A 23,237-nucleotide genomic window follows, 5' to 3' on the forward strand; every position below is an offset into this window, starting at 1 on the left:
GGTCAGATCTGGAGATGGGGTGTGGCTAAGGCTGTTTGCAGGAATAAGAGCAGAGCCAGGGCCAAGAAACGCTAGTCTGGGCGTTTAGGTCAGAACTACCCCGGTAGTCTGACAGCAGGAGCTCGAGAGAAGCATGGCTCAGCGGTGCGTTTGCCTGCTGGCCCTGGCGGCTACGCTGCTCCTAGTTTTCCCCACCGTCTCCAGATCGATGGGCCTGAAGAGCAAGGAGCATCAGAGGGCGTCGAGAATCCCTTCTCAGTTCAGCAAAGAGGAACGCGTCGCGATGAAAGAGGCGCTGAAAGGTGAACCCGGGTCCCCTTCACCCATCTATGCTCAGATGTGGGTCCCTCCCTCCCCAGGTCAACCCGTGACTTCCCGCTTCCGCCGCAAAGCATCAGCTACTGCAGCTGGAGCCCCGACACGCACCCTAGCCCGGCCCCAACACCCTTCCCAGCACATCTTGCCCCGGTCTGGGGACGCCACACTTCCCCCATACCTGCTCCTGGAACTCTGGTGTGCCCTGCCTAACCTGGATGCTCCAACTTCACGCTTCTTAGCGTGACCACCGTCCATTCTTTCCCCTGCTTGCCTCGAGTATTACACCAGCTTTCATTTGTACATCAATTTTAACCTTTGAAAGTTTGCATGCCTGATAAATTACTGCGGTGTCGTAAAATAAGATAAATGATATTAGTCTTATCTACAAAGGAGAGAAATTGAGGTCAGCTAAATGATCTTCCCCAGGGCCCCACAGCAAAGAGCGGGCAGTGGGTGACAGCATCTAGTGCCTGTCAGACTCGCTGGGATCAGATGGCTCTAAAGAAAGGGAGTGGAGTGTTCCTGGGGTGTGGGATGTTCTTAATTCTCAATCCTAATTGAAGAACATGTCTCCCCTAGATCTCTAATCCAGACCAAAAACTCATTCCCCTTCTGAATCTGCATTTTCCAGGAAACAGAAAAGTTTCTGTTGAGTGCTAGATCCTATGGGATGAAATCCTTCTTTACCATTCAGCTTAGCTCCAGTCTTTTCCCTTTCATTAAGTAATGGATTAAGAGAGACCGCCTGCATAAACATATAGAAGCAGATGCAGGGACCAAAAGCTAACCCCAATGGTTGGATATAGATTTTTCATATGCTAGAGTGACAGGCCTGGGAGGCAGAGCAGGGCTTTCCCAAAGCATAAATAATCCTCCAAAAGGCATTAGACAGCCACTCACAGTCTGCACAGAAGAGAACAAAAGCTACATAAGCTAGAATAGGGACCTCAGAGCAACACAGCTTAGAACTCTGAGCAGGGGACAGAACACCTGAGATCAGATCCTTGGGTCTGCCCTTGAGCAGGCTCTTGAATCTTTCTGAACCTCGGCTTCCCCATCTATCTGGTGGGCTATGCTATTGTAGGGTTGAAACTTAGCAAAACTGATGAAGTTTGTCTTTCAGAGACCCTTCCTGCCTCAGATGAATTTGTTCTCACTGTGTTCTTGGAGAGCAGTCTAATTCAATATTCTCATGATTCATGCTTTCCCTCCCAGTGGTTTTGTCTTTGATCATGGAACTCTTTAAAACTGTAAAGCCTTAAAGACTCAATGGGATGAGCCCAGTGATGGTTCAGGAACTGAGACAACTGAGTAAGGAGGATGAGATTATTTTAGGACTGAGGAGTTTTTTGGGGGTCTTCTAAATCCACCCCTTCCCAGGCATTATTTGCCCAAAAAGCTGGGTCTTGATTGACAGACTAGTGAGACTCTGCATGAGGAATAAGCCTTTACACACAAAAACACACAAGCCTCATTGATGTAGGGACCCAGGACAGTGGGTGCCTTGAGAACGATGAAGCTTGGATTCATCAAAGCAAGTGGTGATTTCAGAGGTAGTGAGGCCTTAGGAAGCAATTTATAGTAGCTTCCCTTCAAGACCAGGGTCCAAAAATCCACTTCCCCCCAATCTTAGACTGTATTTGCCTTTAAGAACCACATCAGCCTAAACAAACCCAGAAGACATAGGTTTAAATCTCTAGTCTGCCTGTTGCTCAGACAGCTCACCTAACCTCTCCAAGCGTTTTCCCTCATCTTCGAATTAGAGGAAACAATAGCGCCTACCTCACATTGGTGTTTTGCCCTCTGCAATACGATAATGAATGCAAAAGAACTTTTTGTGCACAGAGGACTGTAGAAAAAAACAATGATTAATTCATTTTCAATCTTTCATCTCTATTTGACTCTGACAGGTGCCATCCAGATTCCAACAGTGACTTTTAGCTCTGAGAAGTCCAATACTACAGCCCTGGCTGAGTTTGGAAAATACATTCATAAAGGTCAGCTGCAAATCAGGGGCAAGGGGTGGGTGGTACAAATAGCAGTGGAGACACAGTTCTTTTACAAAGTGATGAAGAAGTTTATTTCGCGACTGATCAGAAGACAATCTAATTCCCATGGGCAGCAAAGAGACTGTAGATTTGCTCTTGGAAAAACTAAGCCACTATATGCAGGGCAAAGATTGAGAGTTCATCCAGCCATTGCTTTAGAGTATAAACTCTCTCAATCTTTGCCCTACATATGTGTCATTCAATAAATGTTAAATCATCAAAAGGTAGAACTAGAGTTTCCTTCTACTTGTGCAACTGCCCAGAACTATGTTCCATGCTCCTCCCACCCCTACCTCCTTACACACCCCCACACACCGGAACACATACACTCCATGTACTCAGGCCTACCCCAGATTCATTACTAACACATTTCTAGGCCTCTAGGCAGTCAACAACTTTGAGCTATAACATCAGTGCTTTTCCCTCATCCCCACCACCCATTGAGTACAGAGCTGAGGAAGGATGGGTCAGACGAAAAAAGGATTCTTGGAGCTCCTCTCTCACCTTATGAAAATCTCATGGAGAGTAATGAGATTACCTTCCTAAATCTAATTAAAAACAACCCCTCCAAAGTTGTCAGAGGTGGGAGAAGCTGGCCTAGGAGCAGCAAGCAGCCCCCTCTCTAACACCCTGGGACAAATGGCTCTGGGATTAGCCATGCATGGTGGCAAGCACCTGTAGTCCTAGTTACAGGAGGCTGAGGGGAGAGGATTGCTGGAGTCCAGGAGTTCAAGGCTACAGTGAGCTATGACTGTGCCACTGTGCTCGAGCATAAGTGAGAGAGCAGGACCTTGTCTCTGAAAAAGAAAAAAAAAAAAAGACAGGAAGGAAGGAAAAAACGAAAATGGGTGGCTCAGGGATTAATGCCCAGTAGCCAAGCTGAGGCCAGGCTGAAAAGGCTGGAAGTCTTTACTAAATAGGAGACAAACATAGGAAAAGAAATGTATAGTGACAGTAAACTAGATAAGCTAGGTGACAAGATAAAACCATATTCTTCTTCGGTTTTCAGGTATCCACAGAAGTATATGTGAATTCTTCCAAAAAGCCCAGAGAGAGATAAAATTTATTTCTCCTATGTAGCTAAGGTCGCTTGAATAATTGACCCTAGGAACATCTACACCTGCACGCAGAAGTACGATCTTGTTCTAAACAGAATAATCTTTATGTTCACATAACACATACACTAGATGTGTGGCTTTTTAAAAAGAAAAATGTCTCTGAACTTTTTAATGTAATATTTAAATATAATTTGGTTAATGAGGCCTACTAATTTAATATAATAATTTAATATAATTTGGTTAATGAGGCCTCCTATGGTCAAAATTTAATGCATCCCTCATCTGCATAGCCCTTTAACACGTACTTGTGATAGTATGTTATAGGTCTGACCAAGCCTGAGCTTGAGATACTGACCATCTCAATAGTGAGTCTTTTTTTTTTTTGAGTTGGAGTCTTGCTGTGTCAGCCAGGCTGGAGTGCAGTGATGTGATCTCGGCTCACTGCAACCTCCACCTCCTGAGTTCAAGCAGTTCTCCTGCCTCAGCCTCCCAAGTTGCTGGGATTACAAGCACATGTCACCACGCCCGGCTGTTTTTTGTATTTTTAGTAGAGACGGAGTTTCACCATGTGGGCCAGGCTGGTTTCGAACTCCTGACCTCAAGTGATCTGCCCACCTCGGCCTCCCAAAGTGCTGGGTTACAGGCATGAGCCACCACACCCAGCCGAGTCTTTTTTTTTTTGAGATGGAGTTTTGCTCTTGTCACCCACGCGGGAGTGCAATGGCGCAACCTCGGCTCACTGCAAACTCCACCTCCCAGGTTCAGGCGATTCTCCTGTCTCAGCCCCCTGAGTAGCTGGGATTACAGGCATGAGCCACCACGCCTGACTGATTTTTGTATTTTTAGTAGAGACAGGGTTTCGCCATGTTGGCCAGGCCGATTTCGAACTCCTGACCTCAGGTGATCCACCTGCCTCGGCCTCCCAAAGTGCTGGGATTACAGGCGTGAGCCCCCGCGCCTGGCCTTAATGGTGGGTCTTGATTTGTATGTTATTCCATAGTAATAGCACATTGAAATATGGGGAAGGCGAATTTCAAAGATTGTCCAGGTAGATCAGGAATCAGACTAGCTTTGTCCTAGAAGGCTTCCTAAAGAAGGATGCATGTTTAAAAAAATAAATAAATAAAGGAACAGGAAGCACAACATGGTAGGAAAACCTAACGAAACTGTTAACCCTGGTTCTGTCCCTGCCCTTTTTGCTTCTAGTCTTTCCTACAGTGGTCAGCACCAGCTTTATCCAGCATGAAGTCGTGGAAGAATATAGCCACCTGTTCACTATCCAAGGCTCGGACCCCAGCTTGCAGCCCTACCTGCTGATGGCTCACTTTGATGTGGTGCCTGCCCCTGAAGAAGGCTGGGAGGTGCCCCCATTCTCTGCGTTGGAGCGTGATGGCGTCATCTATGGTCGGGGCACACTGGACGACAAGAACTCTGTGATGGTCTGAGACGCAATGTTCCCTCTGCCTTGGGGCCCTAAAGATCAGTTCAGGATGGGGGTGCTTGGCTGACCCTGGGAGGTGGGAGATAATGGTAAAAAGAACCTTGGCTCCAGGAGACCTGGGTTCCAGCCATCAGTTTGTCACTTCCCTTCTCTGGGCCTTGATTTCTCAGCTGTAAATGGGATTGAATGGTCCCCAGGGACCCTTTCAGTCCTGACACTGATATGTTTATGCTCTTCTCCAGGTGGTAAACGTTCTGTTTCTCCACATCAGCTTCCCTGTACCATTTGAATCTGTTCTCTTTCAAGAGAATCTATCACATCCTCATCCCATCAGCCCTGATAACAGGCAACTGAATGTCTCTGATACTCTGGTACTCCCACCTAAATAACGTCTTTTTCCTCTTCCATTGTGCTTCTGAACCCCAGGCATTACTGCAGGCCTTGGAGCTCCTGCTGATCAGGAAGTACATCCCCCAAAGATCTTTCTTCATTTCTCTGGGCCATGATGAGGAGGTAGAGCCTCCTTACCCTATACCTATCTCTGTCCTCTGTTCAGGGTAGGGGAGTGGGTGCTTAACCCTAGTCCAGTTTGCCCACAGCAGCAAGATCTCCATGATACGGTAGTTTGCCAACTTCTCCTTGTGTCTGTATGCCAGGACTATCTAAGGACCTTGACCAAAATTCAGATTCCTGGGCCCTGTGCCCTAGATCTGAATTTTTAACAAACTCCTTCATAATATCTGAGGCAGGCAGGGGGTCCATCACCTATACCCTGAGAAACATATGTGTGATGGAAAAAGAACTGAAAAGGGAGAGTGATGACTGCGTTTTATTTCCAATGACGCTACTTACTTAGACCCTGGGCAAGTCACTTCACTCTTTTGGCTCCAGTTTCTTCATTTGTGAAATAAGGGAGGGTGGGCCCTTCCAGCTCTGACATTCTAGAATTCTGTAAGGCAGGATTCTTTAGGGCCCTGGCTCCCAGGAAGGAGACTAGGTAGAAAGGTTCTGGAGCCCCTAGCTAGGCTGAATGGGTCCCCATTAGCTATGTCTGGAGGTCTGTCTCTGGCTGAGACGGACTATAGCTCTGTGTTCTATGTCTGCAGTCGTCAGGGACAGGGGCTCAGAAGATTTCAGCCCTGCTACAGTCAAGGGGCGTCCAGCTAGCCTTCATTGTGGACAAGGGGGGCTTCATCTTGGATGATTTCATTCCTAACTTCAAGAAGCCCATCGCCTTGTGAGTAAAGCATCCCACACCTTGGAGGGAATTCTCACGCCATTTGAGATGACCCCAGCCTGGTATCTGTGAGCCATGCTGAGGCAACTCTTTGTTTACACCTCTCGAATTAATCGCCCCGATCTTTAACCTCTCCTAGGCTTTCCCTTCCATTCTTCCTCCAGTATAAATTTTTTTTTTTTTTTTTTTTTTTTTTGAGACGGAGTCTCGCTCTGTCGCCCAGGCTGGAGTGCAGTGGCTCAATCTCGGCTCACTGCAAGCTCCACCTCCCGGGTTCACACCATTCTCCTGCCTCAGCCTCTCTGAGTAGCTGGGACTACAGGCGCCCGCCACCACGCCCAGCTAATTTTTTGTATTTTTAGTAGAGACGGGGTTTCACCGTGGTCTCGATCTCCTGACCTTGTGATCCGCCCGCCTCGGCCTCCCAAAGTGCTGGGATTACAAGTGTGAGCCACCGCGCCCGGCCCAGTATAAAATTTTTAAAGCAGCATGAAGCTATCTCCTTGCCCACTAGACTATTGCACAGATGGACCTATGGGCCTATGGGAGAATTCAGAGAGGCAAGAAGTCAGCAGAGTGGTTTCTGATCCTCTTCTACAGGATTGCAGTCTCAGAGAAGGGTTCCATGAACCTCATGCTGCAAGTAAACATGACTTCAGGCCACTCTTCAGCTCCTCCAAAGGAGACAAGCATTGGCATCCTCGCTGCTGCTATCAGCCGGTAAGCAACTCCTGGCCCTGCTCCCATGCCAGACTTGAGATGGAAGACCTGGCACTTTCCCACTTTAAATTTGAGGAGGCTAAGCTTCCTGCCCTAAAGTTGGGCTGGGAAACTATGCTATAAGAAATTGACACTAGAGGAAGAACAGAAGGGGAAGCCCAGGACAGACTAAAGATCCAGGTGATTAATACAACAGATGTAAACAAAGAGTTATCTCAGCATGGCTCACAGATACCAGTCTGGGGTCATCTCAAATGGAGTGAGAATTCCTTCCAAGGTGGGGGTTGGGGGAGCCACAGGAGAGACAGAGCCACCAGTATCCTGCAAAGGCTGGAGTCAGAAGAGGATCTATCAGTATATCCATATGGAAAGCAAGGACCTGCAGGCAGAAGCTAGGTCAGGCGGCTAGAGTAGTCCAGAGTCCAGACATTTAGAATCACAAATTGGCAATGACTCGTAGAGCTGTCGAAATTCTCCACCTGTCCTGGCAGGAGGACAAAAATAAATAAGAGTCGCTGGCTATGAACGAGGACAGCAAAATCTGTAACAGCAGAGCTTACCTCTGGCTGGGTTTTCTTAGCAAAGTGGGAAGGAGTGCTATATTCATTCAAATTGTCAGGAGACTGTCAATTCTGCTGTAGTATGGGATGGGCTATGAGAGCCAACACACAGGATTCTAGAGAGCAGTACAGGGAGGAAAGAAGGACCCTAATGCAGACTTGGTAGACAGGGAAAGCTCCTGCGGGTGTTTTGAGATCTTCAGAATGTTGAGTTGGTGGAGGTGGGAGGGAGGTGAATGGGACACCTCTTGGCCAGGAGTGTTGAAACTTCCTATCTCCCTTCTTCTCCTCTTCAAGCCACTGATCTTTGGCAGGGGTTCGCTAAGTCTTGAGGACTCTGTTTCTCTTCCAGATTGGAGCAGACACCAATGCCTATCATATTTGGAAGCGGGACAGTGGTGACGGTATTGCGGCAAGTGGCAAATGAGGTATGGGAAGAAGTATCACATACTCCTGGTCAGCTAGGAACAAAAGAGTGACAGAAAAGTAATCTTTAAAGTAAGAAAAGGACCCTAGTGCTGGCCAGTGCTCTGCCTATTCTCACCTATTCCCAGCCAGTGACTGAGCCAAGACAGAGGGATCTGGCTTGTTCTCTAGGGCTGTTAGTGTGTTTCTGAGACCCTAAGACCTAATATACCCTTTGGGAGCTGGTTCCCACTTATCCTTGAGGCTGCTGAGCAATTGTTCTAACCAACCAGATAAGCCCAGCCAGACAGTAATTGCCTCCCCATTCCTGACCCTCTAGCAGGGATTGAGCTAACTGAATTTAGCAGCACTCCTGACTGCCAAGGGCTCCTGGGGCAGCTCTAAAGTAGAGAGAGACTCAGGTCTCAGAGACCCAGGCTAAACTAGAGGTGACCCTGTGGTGCTGACCCCTCTGAAATCCTGCTGACCTTGTTCTTTCCCAGTTTTCTTTCCCCGTCAATACAATCCTGAGCAACCCACAGCTATTTGAAACACTTATAAGCAGGTAAAGTATTATCTTTCCTTTTTTCACATCCCTCACCTCAAACCTACCCACCCCCCAGGTCCATCTCCTTGGCTTAACTGGGCCTGACTAATCATCCCTCAGCCACCAGATACTGCATCTCTAAGTGTGTGTATTTAAGACATCTCTAAGATGTCTCTCTCAGTCTTAAAGATCCCCAAGGTTCAGGAAAGTGGGTAATGTGTCTGCCCTTTCCTTCACCCCATTGGTTCTTTCTAACATCTGACCTTGGTCCTTTTGTTTTACGTTTATGGAGAGAAATCCCTTAACCAATGCAGTAGTCAGGACCACCACGGCACTCACCATATTCAAAGCAGGGGTCAAGGTAACATCCCTGGTTCCTCCCCATATAGCTTTTCCCTACCGCCTTCCGCTCCTCCCTTCCTTGAATCTATCTACTGGCTCTTCCTTCCTTCTCTGTGTGTCAGCTGGATCCAAGCCTAGCCACGCAAATATATAGGCCTTTCTGAAATCTTGAAGGGAGTTAGACCATTCTTGTAACTGCCAGTACCACCAGCACAACTTCAGGGGGCACCATTCACCTACAGTACAATGTGACCTTGAAGCACTCTAGTAATCGGGTATATAAGTGAATGATGCCTCTGAATTAATTCCTAGCATAACTTACTGGAGTGTCCAGTGTCTCAGCTGTAGTGTTCATCAGAGTAATAGCACTGTGTCCTGACATTTGAATGGTGTTTTCATCTCCCCAGGATACATTGTTACTCCATCTGAGCCTTCTAAGAGCCCTATGAGTATTGCCCCAATAGCCATTTGAGAAAACAGAGGCACAAAGAGGTTGCAACAGCTAATTTGCAACAGCCCAGTTCTGTCCCTGACCACTGAGTGCTTTTTTGCACCATACGAGTTCAAAGAAAGATATGAACTTGGGGAGTCTCCCGGTCTCCAAGGAACAACCCTCCATAGCCTAACTCTTTTCTCCAATTAGTCCTGGATTCCTCCTGGTCAGGCAAAAAAGTCAGATTTTACAACTGGACCTGGGAAACCACCAATCCCTGCTAGAGGGTCAGGAATGGGGAGGCAATTACTGCCTGACTGGCTTATCTGATTGGTTAGAACAATTGCTCAGCAGCCTCAAGGATAAGTGGGAACCAGCTCCCAAAGGGTATATTAGGTCTTAGGGTCTCAGAAACATACTAACAGCCCTAGAGAACAAGCCAGATCCCTCTGTCTTGGCTCAGTCACTGGCTGGGAATAGGTGAGAATAGGCAGAGCACTGGCCAGCACTAGGGTCCTTTTCTTAATCTGAAGGTTACTTTTCTGTCACTCTTTTGTTCCTGCCTGACCAAGAATATGTGAGGAGTATGTGTTCTTCTCATCCCCCTCAAGGACCAAACTTGATGTGAGCCCCGTGCTATGCCATGATGGGGATCAACAGAGGCTCTGGCTGCCCCATCGTGAGTAAGCACTAATGTTAAAACAGCTGCAGAAACGTCCTAGGTGTGCTGGGAAAGAAAGTGCACACAGAAGGCTTCTAATGGCACAGCATGGGGCCAAAACAGAGATATCTGGGCGATCAGAGAAAGCAGCCTTGCTCTGAACATCTCTGTGACCCCCTGCAGCACCAAGAAGCACAAAGGTCTGGCTTAAAGCAGAGACACCGCTTCAGCTCTGAATATAACATGTCACTTACCTCAGAGAAGACAAGAGGCAGACTAGAAAAGCTAAGCCTTGGGTCCTTAAGTCAAATCAGCCAGCTCTGCCTGAGCTGAGGAAATTAGCATTTCCTGGGCAGGCAGATGTAGAAGATTTGAGGTTGACTCAAGCCAGGGTTTTGTGCTTCTCTCTCTAGATGAATGTCATCCCCCCAGTGGCCCAGGCCACAGTCAACTTCCGGATTCACCCTGAACAGACAGTCCAAGAGGTATGTACCATATGTTCCAGACAACTCATGCAGCATCAGGGAGATGTGGCCCTCAGGGCCCGGGTTTAACTACAGTCCTAGGGCTGGTCCAGTGTCCCATTTATTCAACCAACATTTTTCAAAGACAACCTATGCACCGGATACTTCACTAGGATTGGAGATCCTGGGTTTGGGTAAATATGGGGTCTGGAGTGGAAGATGAGTATGAATAAATGATAGCAATACCTGTAGTAACAAACATTATATATAACATTATATATATGTAGTAGGCTTGCTATGTATTTGGCACCTTTCTTCCTTTTTTTTTTTTTTTTGAGTCAGAGTCTCACTCTGTCGCCCAGGCTAGAGTGCAGTGGTGCAATCTTGGCTTACTGCAACCTCCGCCTCCCGGGTTCAAGTGATTCTCCTGCCTCAGACTCCCAAGTAACTGGGACTACAGGCACATGCCACTATGCCTGGCTAATTTTTTGTATTTTTAGTATTTTGTATTTTTAGTATTTTTTGTATCTTTCGTATTTTGTATTTTTGTAATTTTTTGTATTTTGTATTTTTAGTAGGGACGGGGTTTCACTGTGTTAGCCAGAGTGGTCTTGATCTCCTGACCTTGTGAGCCACCCGCCTCAGCCTTCCAAAGTGTTAGGATTATAGGCATGAGCCACCACGTCCAGCCATATTTGGCACCTTTCTAAGGTATACCCACATACATTTTAATCCTCATAACCACCCACCCTAAATCTGCATTTAACTGGGAAAATTGAGGTACAGAGTACCAGAGCAATCAAACAGCATACCCAAGATTATACATCTAGCAGTCTAGTTCCAGAGTTTGTGCTTTTAGCCACAACCCTAAACTATGATTATAAAAATTAGAGGTGAACAAATTGCCATAGGACCACTGCAAAGAAAGAAATTCATGCTACTTCTTAGGGTCAAAAAAGTCTTTTCTGACTACTAAAATTTTGAACCGGGCCTTAAAGGACAAACAGAACTTGGCTAGAAGTAAGACATTCATTGTGGCTTAACAAACAGAATAAATTGGGGACAAGTAATAGGAGATGAAAACTGATAGGAAATAGAGTTGTAGTTTAAGGATCTAGGCCTTGTATGCTATGCTGAGGAGTTTGGGCCCTAATCTGTGAAATCTGTGACAGGAGAGAACTTTTAGAGGTCTTCAACCAAATACTCAGATTTGCTTTTAGAGAGGTCACGATAGCAGCATTGCAGAGGGAGTGCTGGAGGAGAAGGAAGACAGAACTATTTCAGCATCTTAGGTAGTGCATGTGAAGGTCTGGACTGAGGCCGTGGTCATGGGGTGGAGAAGAGAGCAACCACCAGAGATGGGAGAGAGGTGGGTTCAATAGGATGTGGTATGTATACAGGTATGGAGCGAGAGAAAAGCAGGATGGCTCCAAGGTTTTTAACCTGGGTAGTTGACCAAGTAGTTAATGCCTTTGACTAAGATTGGGAATTCAGAAATTAAAACAAGTTCAAGAATATCATAATTTGGAAGTTTGAGAAGCTTATAACATATGAAATAGGCAATTATAAATACCTCAGGTCTGGAGAGAGAGATGAACTAGAGATATAGGCTGGAGTGTCATTAACATCATGGGAACCTCTAGATTCAATAAAAGCCCATGGGAAGAAGGTGCAGAGAGCTAGGGGAGAAAAGAGTTGAGGCCAGAGCCTTGCAATAGTCTGCTACAAACATCAATTTAAAAATGAATGTATAACTGCAAACCACGATGAGTGCTATAATGAAGAGGAACCTGGTGCTTGTTAGAGAATATAACAAGGAACCAGACCCCATCTGGGAATCAGGCAGGGCTTCCTAAGGCAGTAATGTTTAAGCTGAAAGCTGAAGGGTGAGTAGAAGTTACACAGAATGTCTGACATCCACAGTAAATGCCAGCTTATTTAAACATCAGGCTGAGCTAAAAGGAATTCAAAAGGTAAACCCGATGCTTTAAAAAAAAAAAAAGATCCAAAAAGCCAACCCAGTGACTATCAGATGAGTAATACATTCCAGAATATGCCAGGATTAGGGGCAGTTCTGTGGCACAGATCATCGAGGGTCAGTGGCACTTGGACTTCTATGGTCCTTTCTCCTAAGTTCTTCCCCAGAGAGGACTTTAATTGTCCTCATGCAAGGAGAGAGGCACACTTCTCATTGTAGAGCGGGGAGCAGGTTGACATCCTGCCCAGAGCCACCCAGCATTGAGGGGGTTGGGGGGGTGGGGGGTAGTTAGGACCAATGTGAGCCCTGGGTTCTCCTGCCTTTCATCAGGTGCCAACCTTTGTCCTCTCTCTGGGGTCTCATGGGGCCAGGAAATCACTGAATTCCCCTCATTGAGCTTCTTTCCACTAGTTTTTTTCCAGCCTCATTCCAACTCCATGCCCTTTCCAAGGGCTGTTTTCCACCCAGCTGGGGCTTTCATCTCCCCAGGTCCTGGCACTCTTCCCTCCTCTCTATTCCCTTGCCACAGTGACCTTCCTTCCGGTCTCTCTGATGAAACCCCTGGAATCCCTAGGTCCATCCTGCCCACGTGCCACAGTGAGGAATGGAAAGCCTCCATATTCAGAAAGCTTGTGGGTGCATTTGTCCTGGTTACTCCTCTCCCTCCAGCCCCAGTTCCATGCGTCAGGAACACTCCCTGCTGCACTCCCTGTGCACAGAGGCTCGGGCTGGATCCAGCAGGAACACAGGCCGCCCCCAGAGTTCTCTTGCTCCATATTCAACTTCAGATGTAGATAGGTCTCCAGCACCTATCTGTGAGGAATAGAACCTTCAGAAATCCAAGAGGCTGCCATGTGGAAAGGAAGGTGTGTCCTGAATGGGCCTGAAGGAGTAGAGAGAAGGCCAGTGGGAGATGTTTGAGGGAGTCTCCACTTGAGGGAGAGTTTTGGAATGTGCTATCTTGGACAGTGATTGTGCTCCTCATCACTAAAAGGGCTCAATAAGAGTGTTGTAGAGAAGATTCTTTCCTTTCTTCCTTCATTTATTCATTAAAGTGTCTATTGGTAGCTACTGTGGACTAGACATTCTTCTAAGCATTTGGGAGAATGGTGAACAAGATAGATAAGATTCCCATTCTAATGGTGCTTACGTTCTAGTGAAGAGACAGCAGTAAGCAAGGAGATTTTTTTTAAGTGGTAAATACCACAAAGAAAGTAATAGGATGCTGTGTCACAGAGTAATTGTGGGGCAGAAGTAGAGCAGTGAGCTCCTTGAAATGCAATGGTCAGTGAAGCCCTCTCTGAGGAGGAGCAAAGACCTGGCAATAGCATCCAGGCAGCAAGAGCACAAAGTGGGGAGCAGTACAGATGCCCTCTAATTTTGACAGGTAAGATTCTGCTAAGTGTTTATGATGCATCTAGTACTATATTACATCCTGTGGAGTATATTCATTGTCAAAAAAAGGAGAGGCAGGGCCAGGCACAGTGGCTCATACCTATAATCCCAGTGCTTTGGGAGGCTGAGGCCAGAGGATTGCTTGAGGCTAGGAGTTCAAGACCAGCCTGGACAACACAGCGAGACCCTATCTCTACAAATAAAAATAAATATTAAGCAGGCACACTCCTATACTCCCAGCTACTCACAGGAGGCTGAGGCAGGAGGATCTCTTGATCCCAGAAGTTGGAAGTTACAGCGAGCTATGATCACACCACTGCACTCCAGCCTGTGTGACAGAGCAAGACACTGTCTCAGAAAAGAAGGAGAGGGATTAGATATTACGGGACACCATATCTGAGTTATAAGGAAGACATTTAAAACTGAACTGCTCAAAAATGGAGTGGTATATAGCATGCAGTGACGAGCTTTCTGCCACTGGAAATATTCCAGCAGATAGGATGACAACCTGTCGTGATTTTCCTAATAAGCATTACAGCAGGACAGAAGCTGGATTTGCTAACTCTAAACTTACCTGTTTTTAAGTATCCATTGTCCTTGCCTTCAACAGCTGTACTGTTCACTTACAGGAAAATATCTCTACACATAAAACAGAGAACAACATAAGGTTGTGGGAATGCACTGCAAGAACTACAGGAGATCTGGGCCCAGTGCAGTAGCTCATGCCTGTAATCCCAGCACTTTGGGAGGCCAAGCTGGGCAGATCACAAGGTCAGGAGTTCAAGACCAGCCTGACCAACATGGTGAAACCCCGTCTCCACTAAAAATACAAAAATTAGCCGGGCATGGTGGTGGGCGCCTGTAATCCCAGCTACTCAGGAGGCTGAGGCAGGAGAATCACTTGAACCCAGGAGGCGGAGGTTGCAGTGAGCCAAGATAACACCATTGCATTCCAGCCTGGGTGACAGAGCGAGACTCCGTCTCAGAAAAAAAGAACTACAGGAGATCAGAGAAATGAGAAATTTGTGTGCTCTAAAGTCACCTTTGAGGTCTCTCACCATTGACAAGTCTCTCCTCCTAGTTCCATTCTTGTACCTCCGATTCTTGCCCAAGGTGGTCCCTCTATTCTAAATAAGCAAATAACAGCTAGCATTTTTTGAGTGCTTACCATGTGCCAGGCACTGCCCTAAGCACATTACATGTTTTTTTTTTTTTTTTTTTTTTTTTGAGACAGAGTCTTGCTCTGTCGCCCAGGCTGGAGTGCAGTGACACGATCTTGGCTCACTGCAAGCTCCACCTCCTGGGTTCATGCCATTCTCCTGCCTCAGCCTCCCGAGTAGCCGGGACTCCAGGCACCTGCCACCACACCCAGCTAATGTTTTGTATTTTTAGTAGAGACGGGGTTTCACCGTGTTAGCCAGGATGGTCTCGATCTCCTGACCTCAGCACATTACACATAATAACTCCAGTAACGGTCACCACCACTTATGAGGTAGGTGCTACTATCATCTACATGTTAACAGATAGGCAGGCTGAGGCACAGAGAGGTTAAGAAGCTTGTCCAAGGTCACACAACTGTGAGTGACTGAGGCACAAAGTTGGTTGTCACATCTCAATTTTTGTGCCTGCCCTTCTCCATGCTCAGACGATCTGTTGCCTCGTCTCTCTCAGTTTCATATCCTTCCTTGAAACTCGGGCTAAACATGCATACCACTAAGGAGTCCATCTCAGATGAACACCTCCTCTCAGGTTCTACTCCACACCACCTCTAACTGTATGTACTTAGGAAGCAGTAAAGCATTATTCCTGTAAAGTCCGACAGATACCCGACCTGACAATACTGACAGTACAACCCATGGCAAGTTATTTAATGAATCAACGCCTATTCTTATTTTTATTGGTTCACATCTTTTAAATTTTATGTATCCAAGATTTATTGCATGACTTTTATGTGCTTGCTACTGGAAATGCAGAAATGAGATAGACACAGTCCCTGCCCTTGAGTCAGACACAGTCCCTGCCTGGCCCAGCAGCTAGTGGGAAACCTGAGCTCCTGCAGCCTCTTACTGAAGGGATCCATTCTGCATGCCTTCTTCGATTTCTGGAGGGACCTCTAAGGAATTTGGGGCAGTGGGCACAGTCCCAACCCACCTCATGGAGGCTGACTTCAGAAACTTGCCAATGGGCTGAGAATATGTCAAGACTGCGCATTAATTCTTGTATTAGAATATTTGTATTATAAGTGCTAGATGAAAATATGCTCTGAGAGCCGGGCGCGGTGGCTCACGCTTGTAATCCCAGCACTTTGGGAGGCCGAGGCGGGCGGATCACGAGGTCAGGAGATCGAGACCACGGTGAAACCCCGTCTCTACTAAAAATACAAAAAATTAGCCGGGCGTGGTGGCGGGCGCCTGTAGTCCCAGCTACTCGGAGAGGCTGAGGCAGGAGAATGGCATGAACCCGGGAGGCGGAGTTTGCAGTGAGCCGAGATTGTGCCACTGCACTCCAGCCTGGGTGACAGAGCAAGACTCCGTCTCAAAAAAAAAAAAAAAAAAAAAAAAAAAAAAAAAAAAAATATGCTCTGAGAAGTGAGAATACACTTTGATGACCCTTTTGCCCATCCAATAGTGGGATATTTGTTTTGATTCAAATGGTGGTTTCTAAGCCAGAAGTGGGAACCTTCACTTCCTCTCCAGACTCAATTCCTAACATTCTTCTGGCATAAAAGAGGTACTCTTGGGGCCGGGCATGGTGGCTCATGCCTGTAATCCTAGCACTTTGGGAGGCCAAGGCAGACGGATCACCTGAGGTCAAGAGTTTCAAGACTAGCCTAGCCAACATGGCAAAACCCCGTCTCTACTAAAAATACAAAAATTAGCCACACATGGTGGTGCATGCCTGTAGTCCCAGCTACTTGGGAAGCTGAGGCAGGAGAATCGCTTGAACCTGGGAGGCAGAGGTTGCAGTGAGCCGAGATCGCACCACTGCACTCCAGCCTGGCCAACAGAGTGAGATTCTGTCTCAAAAAAAAAAAAAAGAGGTACTTTTAAGATAACGTCCCCCATTCAGGTGATCTGCAGCTATGGGACAACCCCCCTTTCTAGAGCAGAGGCAGTTTTAAAGCAACTACTGAACAAATGGGTTGGGACTAGTGCTGGAGCTTTGGAGAGCAAGGGTCCCTCTAAGCCAGTCTCCTGGTCCATTCCCACGTGGCTCTATGTGACCTAATCCTCAGGGTCTGGTCTACTTCCTGACTGCAGCCAGGAATTTTTCTGGATTCACTCTAGTCATTTCAGACTGAATTTTCTAGGAGTTTCCTCAGGTTCTTTCCCAAGGAAAGGAAGCAAAGAGAGAAAACTTGAATACAAGTATCACAACTTCTGACTTTTTGTCTGTGTTGAGCTCATCTTTCTGGCTCCAGTGCAGCTGATTACAAACAGGAAGCAGGAATGCCCAGAGAGGGGAAAGAAAAGTGTGTGACCCTTTTATTACCTGTCTGAGGTTCTCCGAGGCTGAAGCCAGGTCATCACATCTATTTCCCAGCCTCGAGATGATTGACATTCTGCTGTGTCTTCAACACTTTCATCCAGCCTGTGGCTCACCACCCAAAATACATAACTTCCTGATTTTCCAATTCCCATCCAACTTTCCATCCAAGGGATGTCTCACCAATGCCCTTGGAAGGAGATTCCATGTTCCTGGCTGAAATGGTGCTTTTTGTAAGGATAGCTATAGGCTTTCAAGAGAGCCCAGGCATTGCTCTGTAGTGACCCAGTAGTCAATTTTCCAGCCAGGCCATCCCCTTGCCACTTCGTTGGTTTGATTGCTCATGTAAATTTGTTCCAATTCAAGATCTGATTCATGACTGCAAGACAAGTCTCCCAAAACATTTAACCTAAATCTATCATGCTATAGATTGCTTTCCAGGAAGACCCAGCTCTTACATCACCTATAGCCAGTCAGCTGAAATTGAAGTCCCAGTGCTTAAAAAAAAAAAAAGTCCTGTCTGTAAACTCCCAGGCTCTGCCTTGCTGGAAAGAAATCAGGATATTTAAGCTCATATTGTACGTGTATAGAAATCAATAAGAAATCGAACCCCCTTTGTTTCTACCCTGGAGGTCGTAGAACTCACGAAGAACATTGTGGCTGATAACAGAGTCCAGTTCCATGTGTTGAGTGCCTTTGACCCCCTCCCCATCAGCCCTTATGATGACAAGGCCTTGGGCTACCAGCTGCTCCGCCAGACCGTACAGTCCGTCTTCCCGGAAGTCAATATTACTGTCCCAGGTAATGACTTCATCAGCTGTGGCTGGAGGGAGGAGGGGGCTGGAACTGTTTCCTATCCAATGTCTACTTCCCCACCCCCACCCCAGATGTTCAGCCTGTAAACAGCTGGCTGCTTCCCCTCCTGATGAGACTAGAGCTGTATTTTCCCTTCAGAGTGGAAGTGAGAACGCAAACAGGAAAGGAACAGAAACAATAAATTAGGTCAGTCGAGCCTGGGTCCTTGCTTAACCTAGGCCAGCCACTCTGGCATAGAGGGGAGAATTGGCTTAGACTACTCCCTCCTCTCTAGGAGCCACAGAAGGGGCCAAGATCTTCCCAGAGTCTGGTTCTGATCCATTCTAGGATAACAGCTCAGCAGGAGAGCTCAGAATCCTCAGCTCAGAAAAGCCTCCCAGCCTATACCATTTGCCTTAACCTAATTTATGCTTCCCAGCCCAGACCAGTCCCAGCAGCACCCCTCTGTACCCCTTCTGCAGCCTTCTAGCACACCATCCAAATCTATGCTTTGCAGACAGTGGTTCTCCAATCTAAGAGTGGAAGAGGTCTCCCCAGGGAACTATTAAAATGCAGATTACCTGGACCCACTGCAAAGATTTGGGTTAACCAAATCTGGAAGGGACTCTAGAATTTGCCTTTTTCACAAATACCCCCAGGAGATTCTGACACAAGGTGATGACTAACCATAGTTTGAGAATCTCTGGTCAATGGTTATTGCTCTAATATTAAGACATTGCTTGGCCGGGTGCGGTGGCTCACACCTGTAATCCCAGCACTTTGGGAGGCAGAAGCGGGTGGATCACAAGGTCAGGAGTTTAAGACCAGCCTGACCAATATGGTGAAACCTCGTCTCTACTAAAAATACAAAAATTAGCTGGGCGTGGTAACTCATACCTGTAGTATGGAGGATGAGAGGATGAGACAGGAGAATCGCTTGAATCCAGGAGGCAGAGGTTGCAGTGAGCCGAGACAACCCCACTACAGTCCAGCCTGGGTGACAGAGCAAGGCTCTGTCAAAAAAAAAAAAAAAAGAGAGACGTTGCTCAATAATGATGATATTGCTCAATTATTAATGCTGTAATATTAAGGCCTGTGTCTAGTTTTCTCTTCTCTTGGTTTAATCAGAGATTTCTCCAAACATCCAGGAACCCAGCCCTCACAGTCCCAGATTCTCTTCTCTTGGCCCTCAAAAGCTACCTACTCTATTCTTTTTCTTCTGGAGCACTTACTGTAATCCACCAATGGAGCCAGGCTTTTGCAGAAAAAAGATAGGCAGAAATCAACCACAAAGCAAGGAACTATGAAGGGCCTGGATGTCCATTTGAAACCAGGAGTGGAAGATGGAACAAAGCACAAATTACCATCTCAAATCACCGCACACACTTGAATTGATCCTCCAGGGTGTCTGTTCCCAAAGAACACACCTATGGGCACAAGTCCCAGCCTCTGCTAGGTGACCTGCTACCACCTTCAGGAGAGTGGGAAACTGGAAAAAGAGTATCCTGGCACTTTCCAGACCTAAGGTTTGACTCAGGAAGACAGAGTCATCCTTCAGAGGATGAGAATAACAGGAAATTTTGTTCCAATTCAAGAGGGTTATATTTTATAGTAGTAAGGTTCTCCCAGAGGGTATTTATTTCTGACCTAGAGTGATACAGAATAAAGGTCAGGTGATAAAGAAGTGCTATCTAGATTCTGGTTTCTTAAATAGCAAATGACCATGGCCTTGGGTATGAAATGACGATACTGGCCACCCTGGGTGTCATGGGGAATAGCAAATGGCCATGGCCTCGGGTATGAAATGAAGATATTGGCCTCCCTCGTCATCACGGGGAGAGGACACTTCCAAGGGCATTGGTGAGACATCCCTTGAATGGTCCATCCAAGGGATGTCTCACCAATGCCCTTGGAAGGAGATTCCATGTTCCTGGCTGAAATGGTGCTTTTTGTAAGGATAGCTATAGGCTTTCAGGAGAGCCCAGGCATTGCTCTGTAGTGATCCAGTAGTCCTGATTTTCCAGCCAGGCCACACCCCAGCCACTTTGTTGGTTTGGTTGCTCATGTAAAGCCCCTTTCCTGTTGATCTTCCCTCTCTAGTTACTTCTGTTGGCAACACAGACAGCCGATTCTTTACAAACCTCACCACTGGCATCTACAGGTTCTACCCCATCTACATACAGCCTGAAGACTTCAAACGGTGAGTGGAACAGGTTTGAGCACGAGGTGGGAGAAAAGAAATACACTTGACGTGTTGCTTTCCCACCCCATGCTCCTGACAGTCCACAGAATCGGGGGAAAGCCAGGATTTGGCAAAATGAAATGGAGACATTGTAGAACCTAACCCATCTACTGTCCTTATTGCCAGAGTCGCATTGTCACCCCCTAGAATTTATGGAAATTGGCCCCTCTTTTACAAAGATGGAGATAATTGGGTGATTGGGGAGAACCTGGTGGAATCGGTACCCTTGGGTGCTAATCCCAGCTCTTCCTCTCTTTGGGAGAGGGCTTATCCTCTGGACCCCATTTTCTCCACTTACAAAATGGGGAGACTCCTCAGCATTTTCTGAAATGCAGACACATATGAGGTCAAAGATGGATGCGTGTTTTGACTTCTCAGAAGAAAGCACTATGGAAATCCAAGATGTGAGCACCAATTTTTTTTTTTTTTTTTTTTTGAGATGGAGTCTCGCTCTGTCACCCAGGCTGGAGTGCAGTGGCGCGATCTCGGCTCACTGCAAGCTCCGCCTCCCGGGTTCACGCCATTCTCCTGCCTCAGCCTCTCCAAGTAGCTGGGACTACAGGCACCCGCCACCACGCCCGGCTAATTTTTTTGTATTTTTAGTAGAGACAGGGTTTCATCGTGGTCTCGATCTCCTGACCTCGTGATCTGCCCGCTTTGGCCTCCCAAAGTGCTGGGATTACAAGCGTGAGCCACCGCGCCCAGCCGTGAGCACCAATTTTAACTGCTCTGTGTGAATTACTATTTTTGTGGGTTCTTAAGCACGTTTTCAATCCTGGGGTATGGGAGGATGATTTCCATTTACCTGTCTGCTACTTATCATGTCCAGACCTGATTTCCCCATCCTAAGTCCTCTGTAGACAGAGTGAAAATATTTGAATAGGAGCTTAAGAACAGTCTTCATGTTTTTGTTTTTTAAATGGGAGATGGGTAGGTACTCTGTTTCCTTTCATCTTTGAGATTACATATGTAGTTTGGTTGTTGTTTGTTTTGTTTTGCTCTGTTTTGTTTCACTGTGGGGAGGCAGGTTGGTGGATGTGAGGTCTGATAGTAAAGTTCCTAGATGCCACAGAAAACTGGGTAGGTACCCTGGGCAGTTGCCTTCCCTACCATCTCTTAGCCCTAGTAAGTGGCAGAGTAGGGGACTGGCTTAGAGATAGTCTAGCTAGGCATTCTGTCCTAAGAGAAAGAGAATTGGAAAGATAGTTCTTGGCCAAGTGTGGTGACTCACACCTATAATCCCAATACTTTGTGAGGCTGAGGCAGGAGGATCACTTGAGCCCAGAAGTTTGAGACCAGCCTGGGCAACATAGCGAGATTCCATCTCTTCAAAAAAATTTTTAAAAATAAAAAAATTAGCCACACACCTGTGGTCCCAGCTACTAGGAGCTGAGGTGGGAGGATCACTGGAACCCAGGAGGTTGAGGCTGCAGTGAGCTGTGATTGTACCACTGCACTCTAGCCTGGGCTACAGAGTGAGGACCTGTCTCAAGAAAAAAGATAATTCTCTTGGAGGACAAATTATTGAATGGATTTCAGAGCAGGAGATTATTTTGGACTCCCCAGGAGTTTATTCCGCACTGTTCTTTGTCATGAGCATGGATGGATCCCTGAGAAACAACCAACGTGCATCTGAAATCTCAGATGGCCCCTCCCTTGCCCCTCTCTTTCCTAGCCGTGGAGGGCCAGTAGTTTCCGGGTTGGTGAGGGAAGTAAGGAAAGTGCTCTCTAATAACACTTGTGCTGTGGCACTTGGCCCTCCCCTCCTTCCCTAAATGCACCTTACTTTCCTCAGCATCCATGGAGTCAATGAGAAAATCTCAGTCCAAGCCTATGAGACCCAAGTGAAATTCATCTTTGAGTTGATTCAGAATGCTGACACAGACCAGGAGCCAGTTTCTCACCTGCACAAACTGTGAGGTCAAGGGGCCTGCTGGGTTAGGCATGCCCGACCCCGGGACAGGACTAACCCAAGGGGGAAAGCTAGTGTTGATGAAACTTTTGATCAAAACCGCATTGTAAAACATTGCCCATCTGTCTTACTCACTCTTAAACTCACCCAAGAACAAGGCCGGGGTAAGGTAAAGTCAGCAGAAATCTGGCTTCTCCCTTCCTCCCGACATCTGCATCCCTTGATCCACTGGCATTTGCTGCCCTCTTGTCCCTTATCTGTCTTATGCTGGTTATTTCACTGCTTCGCCTTCCAGGCTTGACTTAACAAATGTAGATCTGAGAAATCTCAACCAGGTGTTACCTGATAGGAATCTTTAATTTAGGGCACTCTTGCTGGGATGCTTTCTCCAGAGCTTATATATTTCTTCTTACTAGAACTTTCTTCCCCCTTTTATTCCGCTCTCTTCTTGGACTCATGAGCTGTCTCTTCTTCTCTCCTCTCTCTCCTGCATCTCTCCCCTTACTCTCCAATTTGTTCTACTTCTGGACCTGGACTTACCCAAACTGTGATACTACCATAATTGTCACCATAATCAGTCAAATAAAGTGACTTGTGCATCACCAGCTGGTCACTGAGGGGTGAAACTGAGGCAGGGGCTTTGGGGGAACCCCAAACCTCCTGGTTCTGGAGGCTAGAGACTGGAAAAGAAAGCCTCTGTCCTTGGGCTCCTCCCAAGGGCTCCCTGGGCTTTGTTCCCTCCCTGCCCTGTTCCTGACACCTGCTGCTACTGTCTCACCACAGGAGGCACTAATCTGTGGAAACATTTCCCTGGCACATCTGATGGGCTGAGCTCCCAAGGGAAGGGCTCTCGGAGCTCAGGACCAGCAGGGCCGTGGCCCTGGCATCATGTCCTGGTTCAGGCAGATCAAGGGAAAGTGGAGGAGGAGGGGGAGGCTGGCTTGAGGGGCTCTGCCCTGTCTGGTGGGATATGAGGAGGCACAAACTAGCCTCCACTGGGGACAGCAGAATTCCTGTCTTTTTTCTCTGGGCTCCAATCCTGAGCATATTTGACTCTGCTCAGTAGCTGCCAGGTGGGGGGCACTGGAAGGCAGCATTTCTTGGCTCAAAGCTGGAAGCTGTGCTTTGTGGATCACAAGAGAGTCTGGATCGCGGAGGAAGACACAGCGGGAGCTGGGACTCCAGAGACACCCTC

At 47.1% G+C, this 23,237-nt stretch overlaps 1 protein-coding gene and 1 long non-coding RNA gene across 8 annotated transcripts in view; one reads left to right on the plus strand and one right to left on the minus strand.

The window, feature by feature from the left end:
* PM20D1 (peptidase M20 domain containing 1) lies at positions 1-22,644 on the plus strand. 5 transcript variants are annotated; one of them, XM_055234743.1, is made up of 13 exons: positions 66-302; positions 2,229-2,315; positions 4,631-4,863; positions 5,292-5,378; positions 5,972-6,102; positions 6,703-6,822; positions 7,735-7,810; positions 8,291-8,352; positions 8,617-8,695; positions 10,184-10,255; positions 17,726-17,894; positions 19,989-20,088; positions 21,926-22,644. In XM_055234743.1, exons 1-13 carry the CDS (start codon positions 134-136, stop codon positions 22,047-22,049), a joined length of 1,509 nt encoding a protein of 502 aa, XP_055090718.1. In that variant the 5' UTR covers positions 66-133; the 3' UTR covers positions 22,050-22,644. The 5 variants fall into 5 exon arrangements, with proteins under 5 accessions (XP_063469724.1, XP_063469726.1, XP_055090718.1 ...); XM_063613654.1 differs by lacking the exons at positions 8,291-8,352; positions 8,617-8,695 and having other exon boundaries at positions 1-302; XM_063613653.1 differs by lacking the exons at positions 5,292-5,378; positions 8,291-8,352; positions 8,617-8,695 and adding an exon at positions 5,108-5,236.
* Positions 13,856-23,237, minus strand: part of LOC134731956 (uncharacterized) — a 23,481-nt gene continuing 14,099 nt past the window's right edge. For 2 of the 3 annotated variants that reach the window (XR_010114704.1, XR_010114703.1), the window contains 2 exons: positions 18,786-18,901; positions 13,947-14,246 (listed from right to left, as the gene is read on the minus strand). This is a non-coding gene — a long non-coding RNA (uncharacterized lncRNA). The other variant, XR_010114705.1, reaches the window with a different exon arrangement.

Source organism: Symphalangus syndactylus, chromosome 19 (assembly GCF_028878055.3).
Source record: "Symphalangus syndactylus isolate Jambi chromosome 19, NHGRI_mSymSyn1-v2.1_pri, whole genome shotgun sequence".
NCBI classification, from domain to species: domain Eukaryota; kingdom Metazoa; phylum Chordata; class Mammalia; order Primates; family Hylobatidae; genus Symphalangus; species Symphalangus syndactylus.

Coding starts and splice junctions, on each gene's coding strand:
- PM20D1 (XM_055234743.1), top strand. CDS start 134: ATGGCTCAGCGGTGCGTTTGCCTGCTGGCCCTGGCGGCTACGCTGCTC. Junction 4,864..5,291: donor ACGACAAGAACTCTGTGATG/GTCTGAGACGCA, acceptor TCTGAACCCCAG/GCATTACTGCAGGCCTTGGA. Junction 6,103..6,702: donor TTCAAGAAGCCCATCGCCTT/GTGAGTAAAGCA, acceptor CCTCTTCTACAG/GATTGCAGTCTCAGAGAAGG.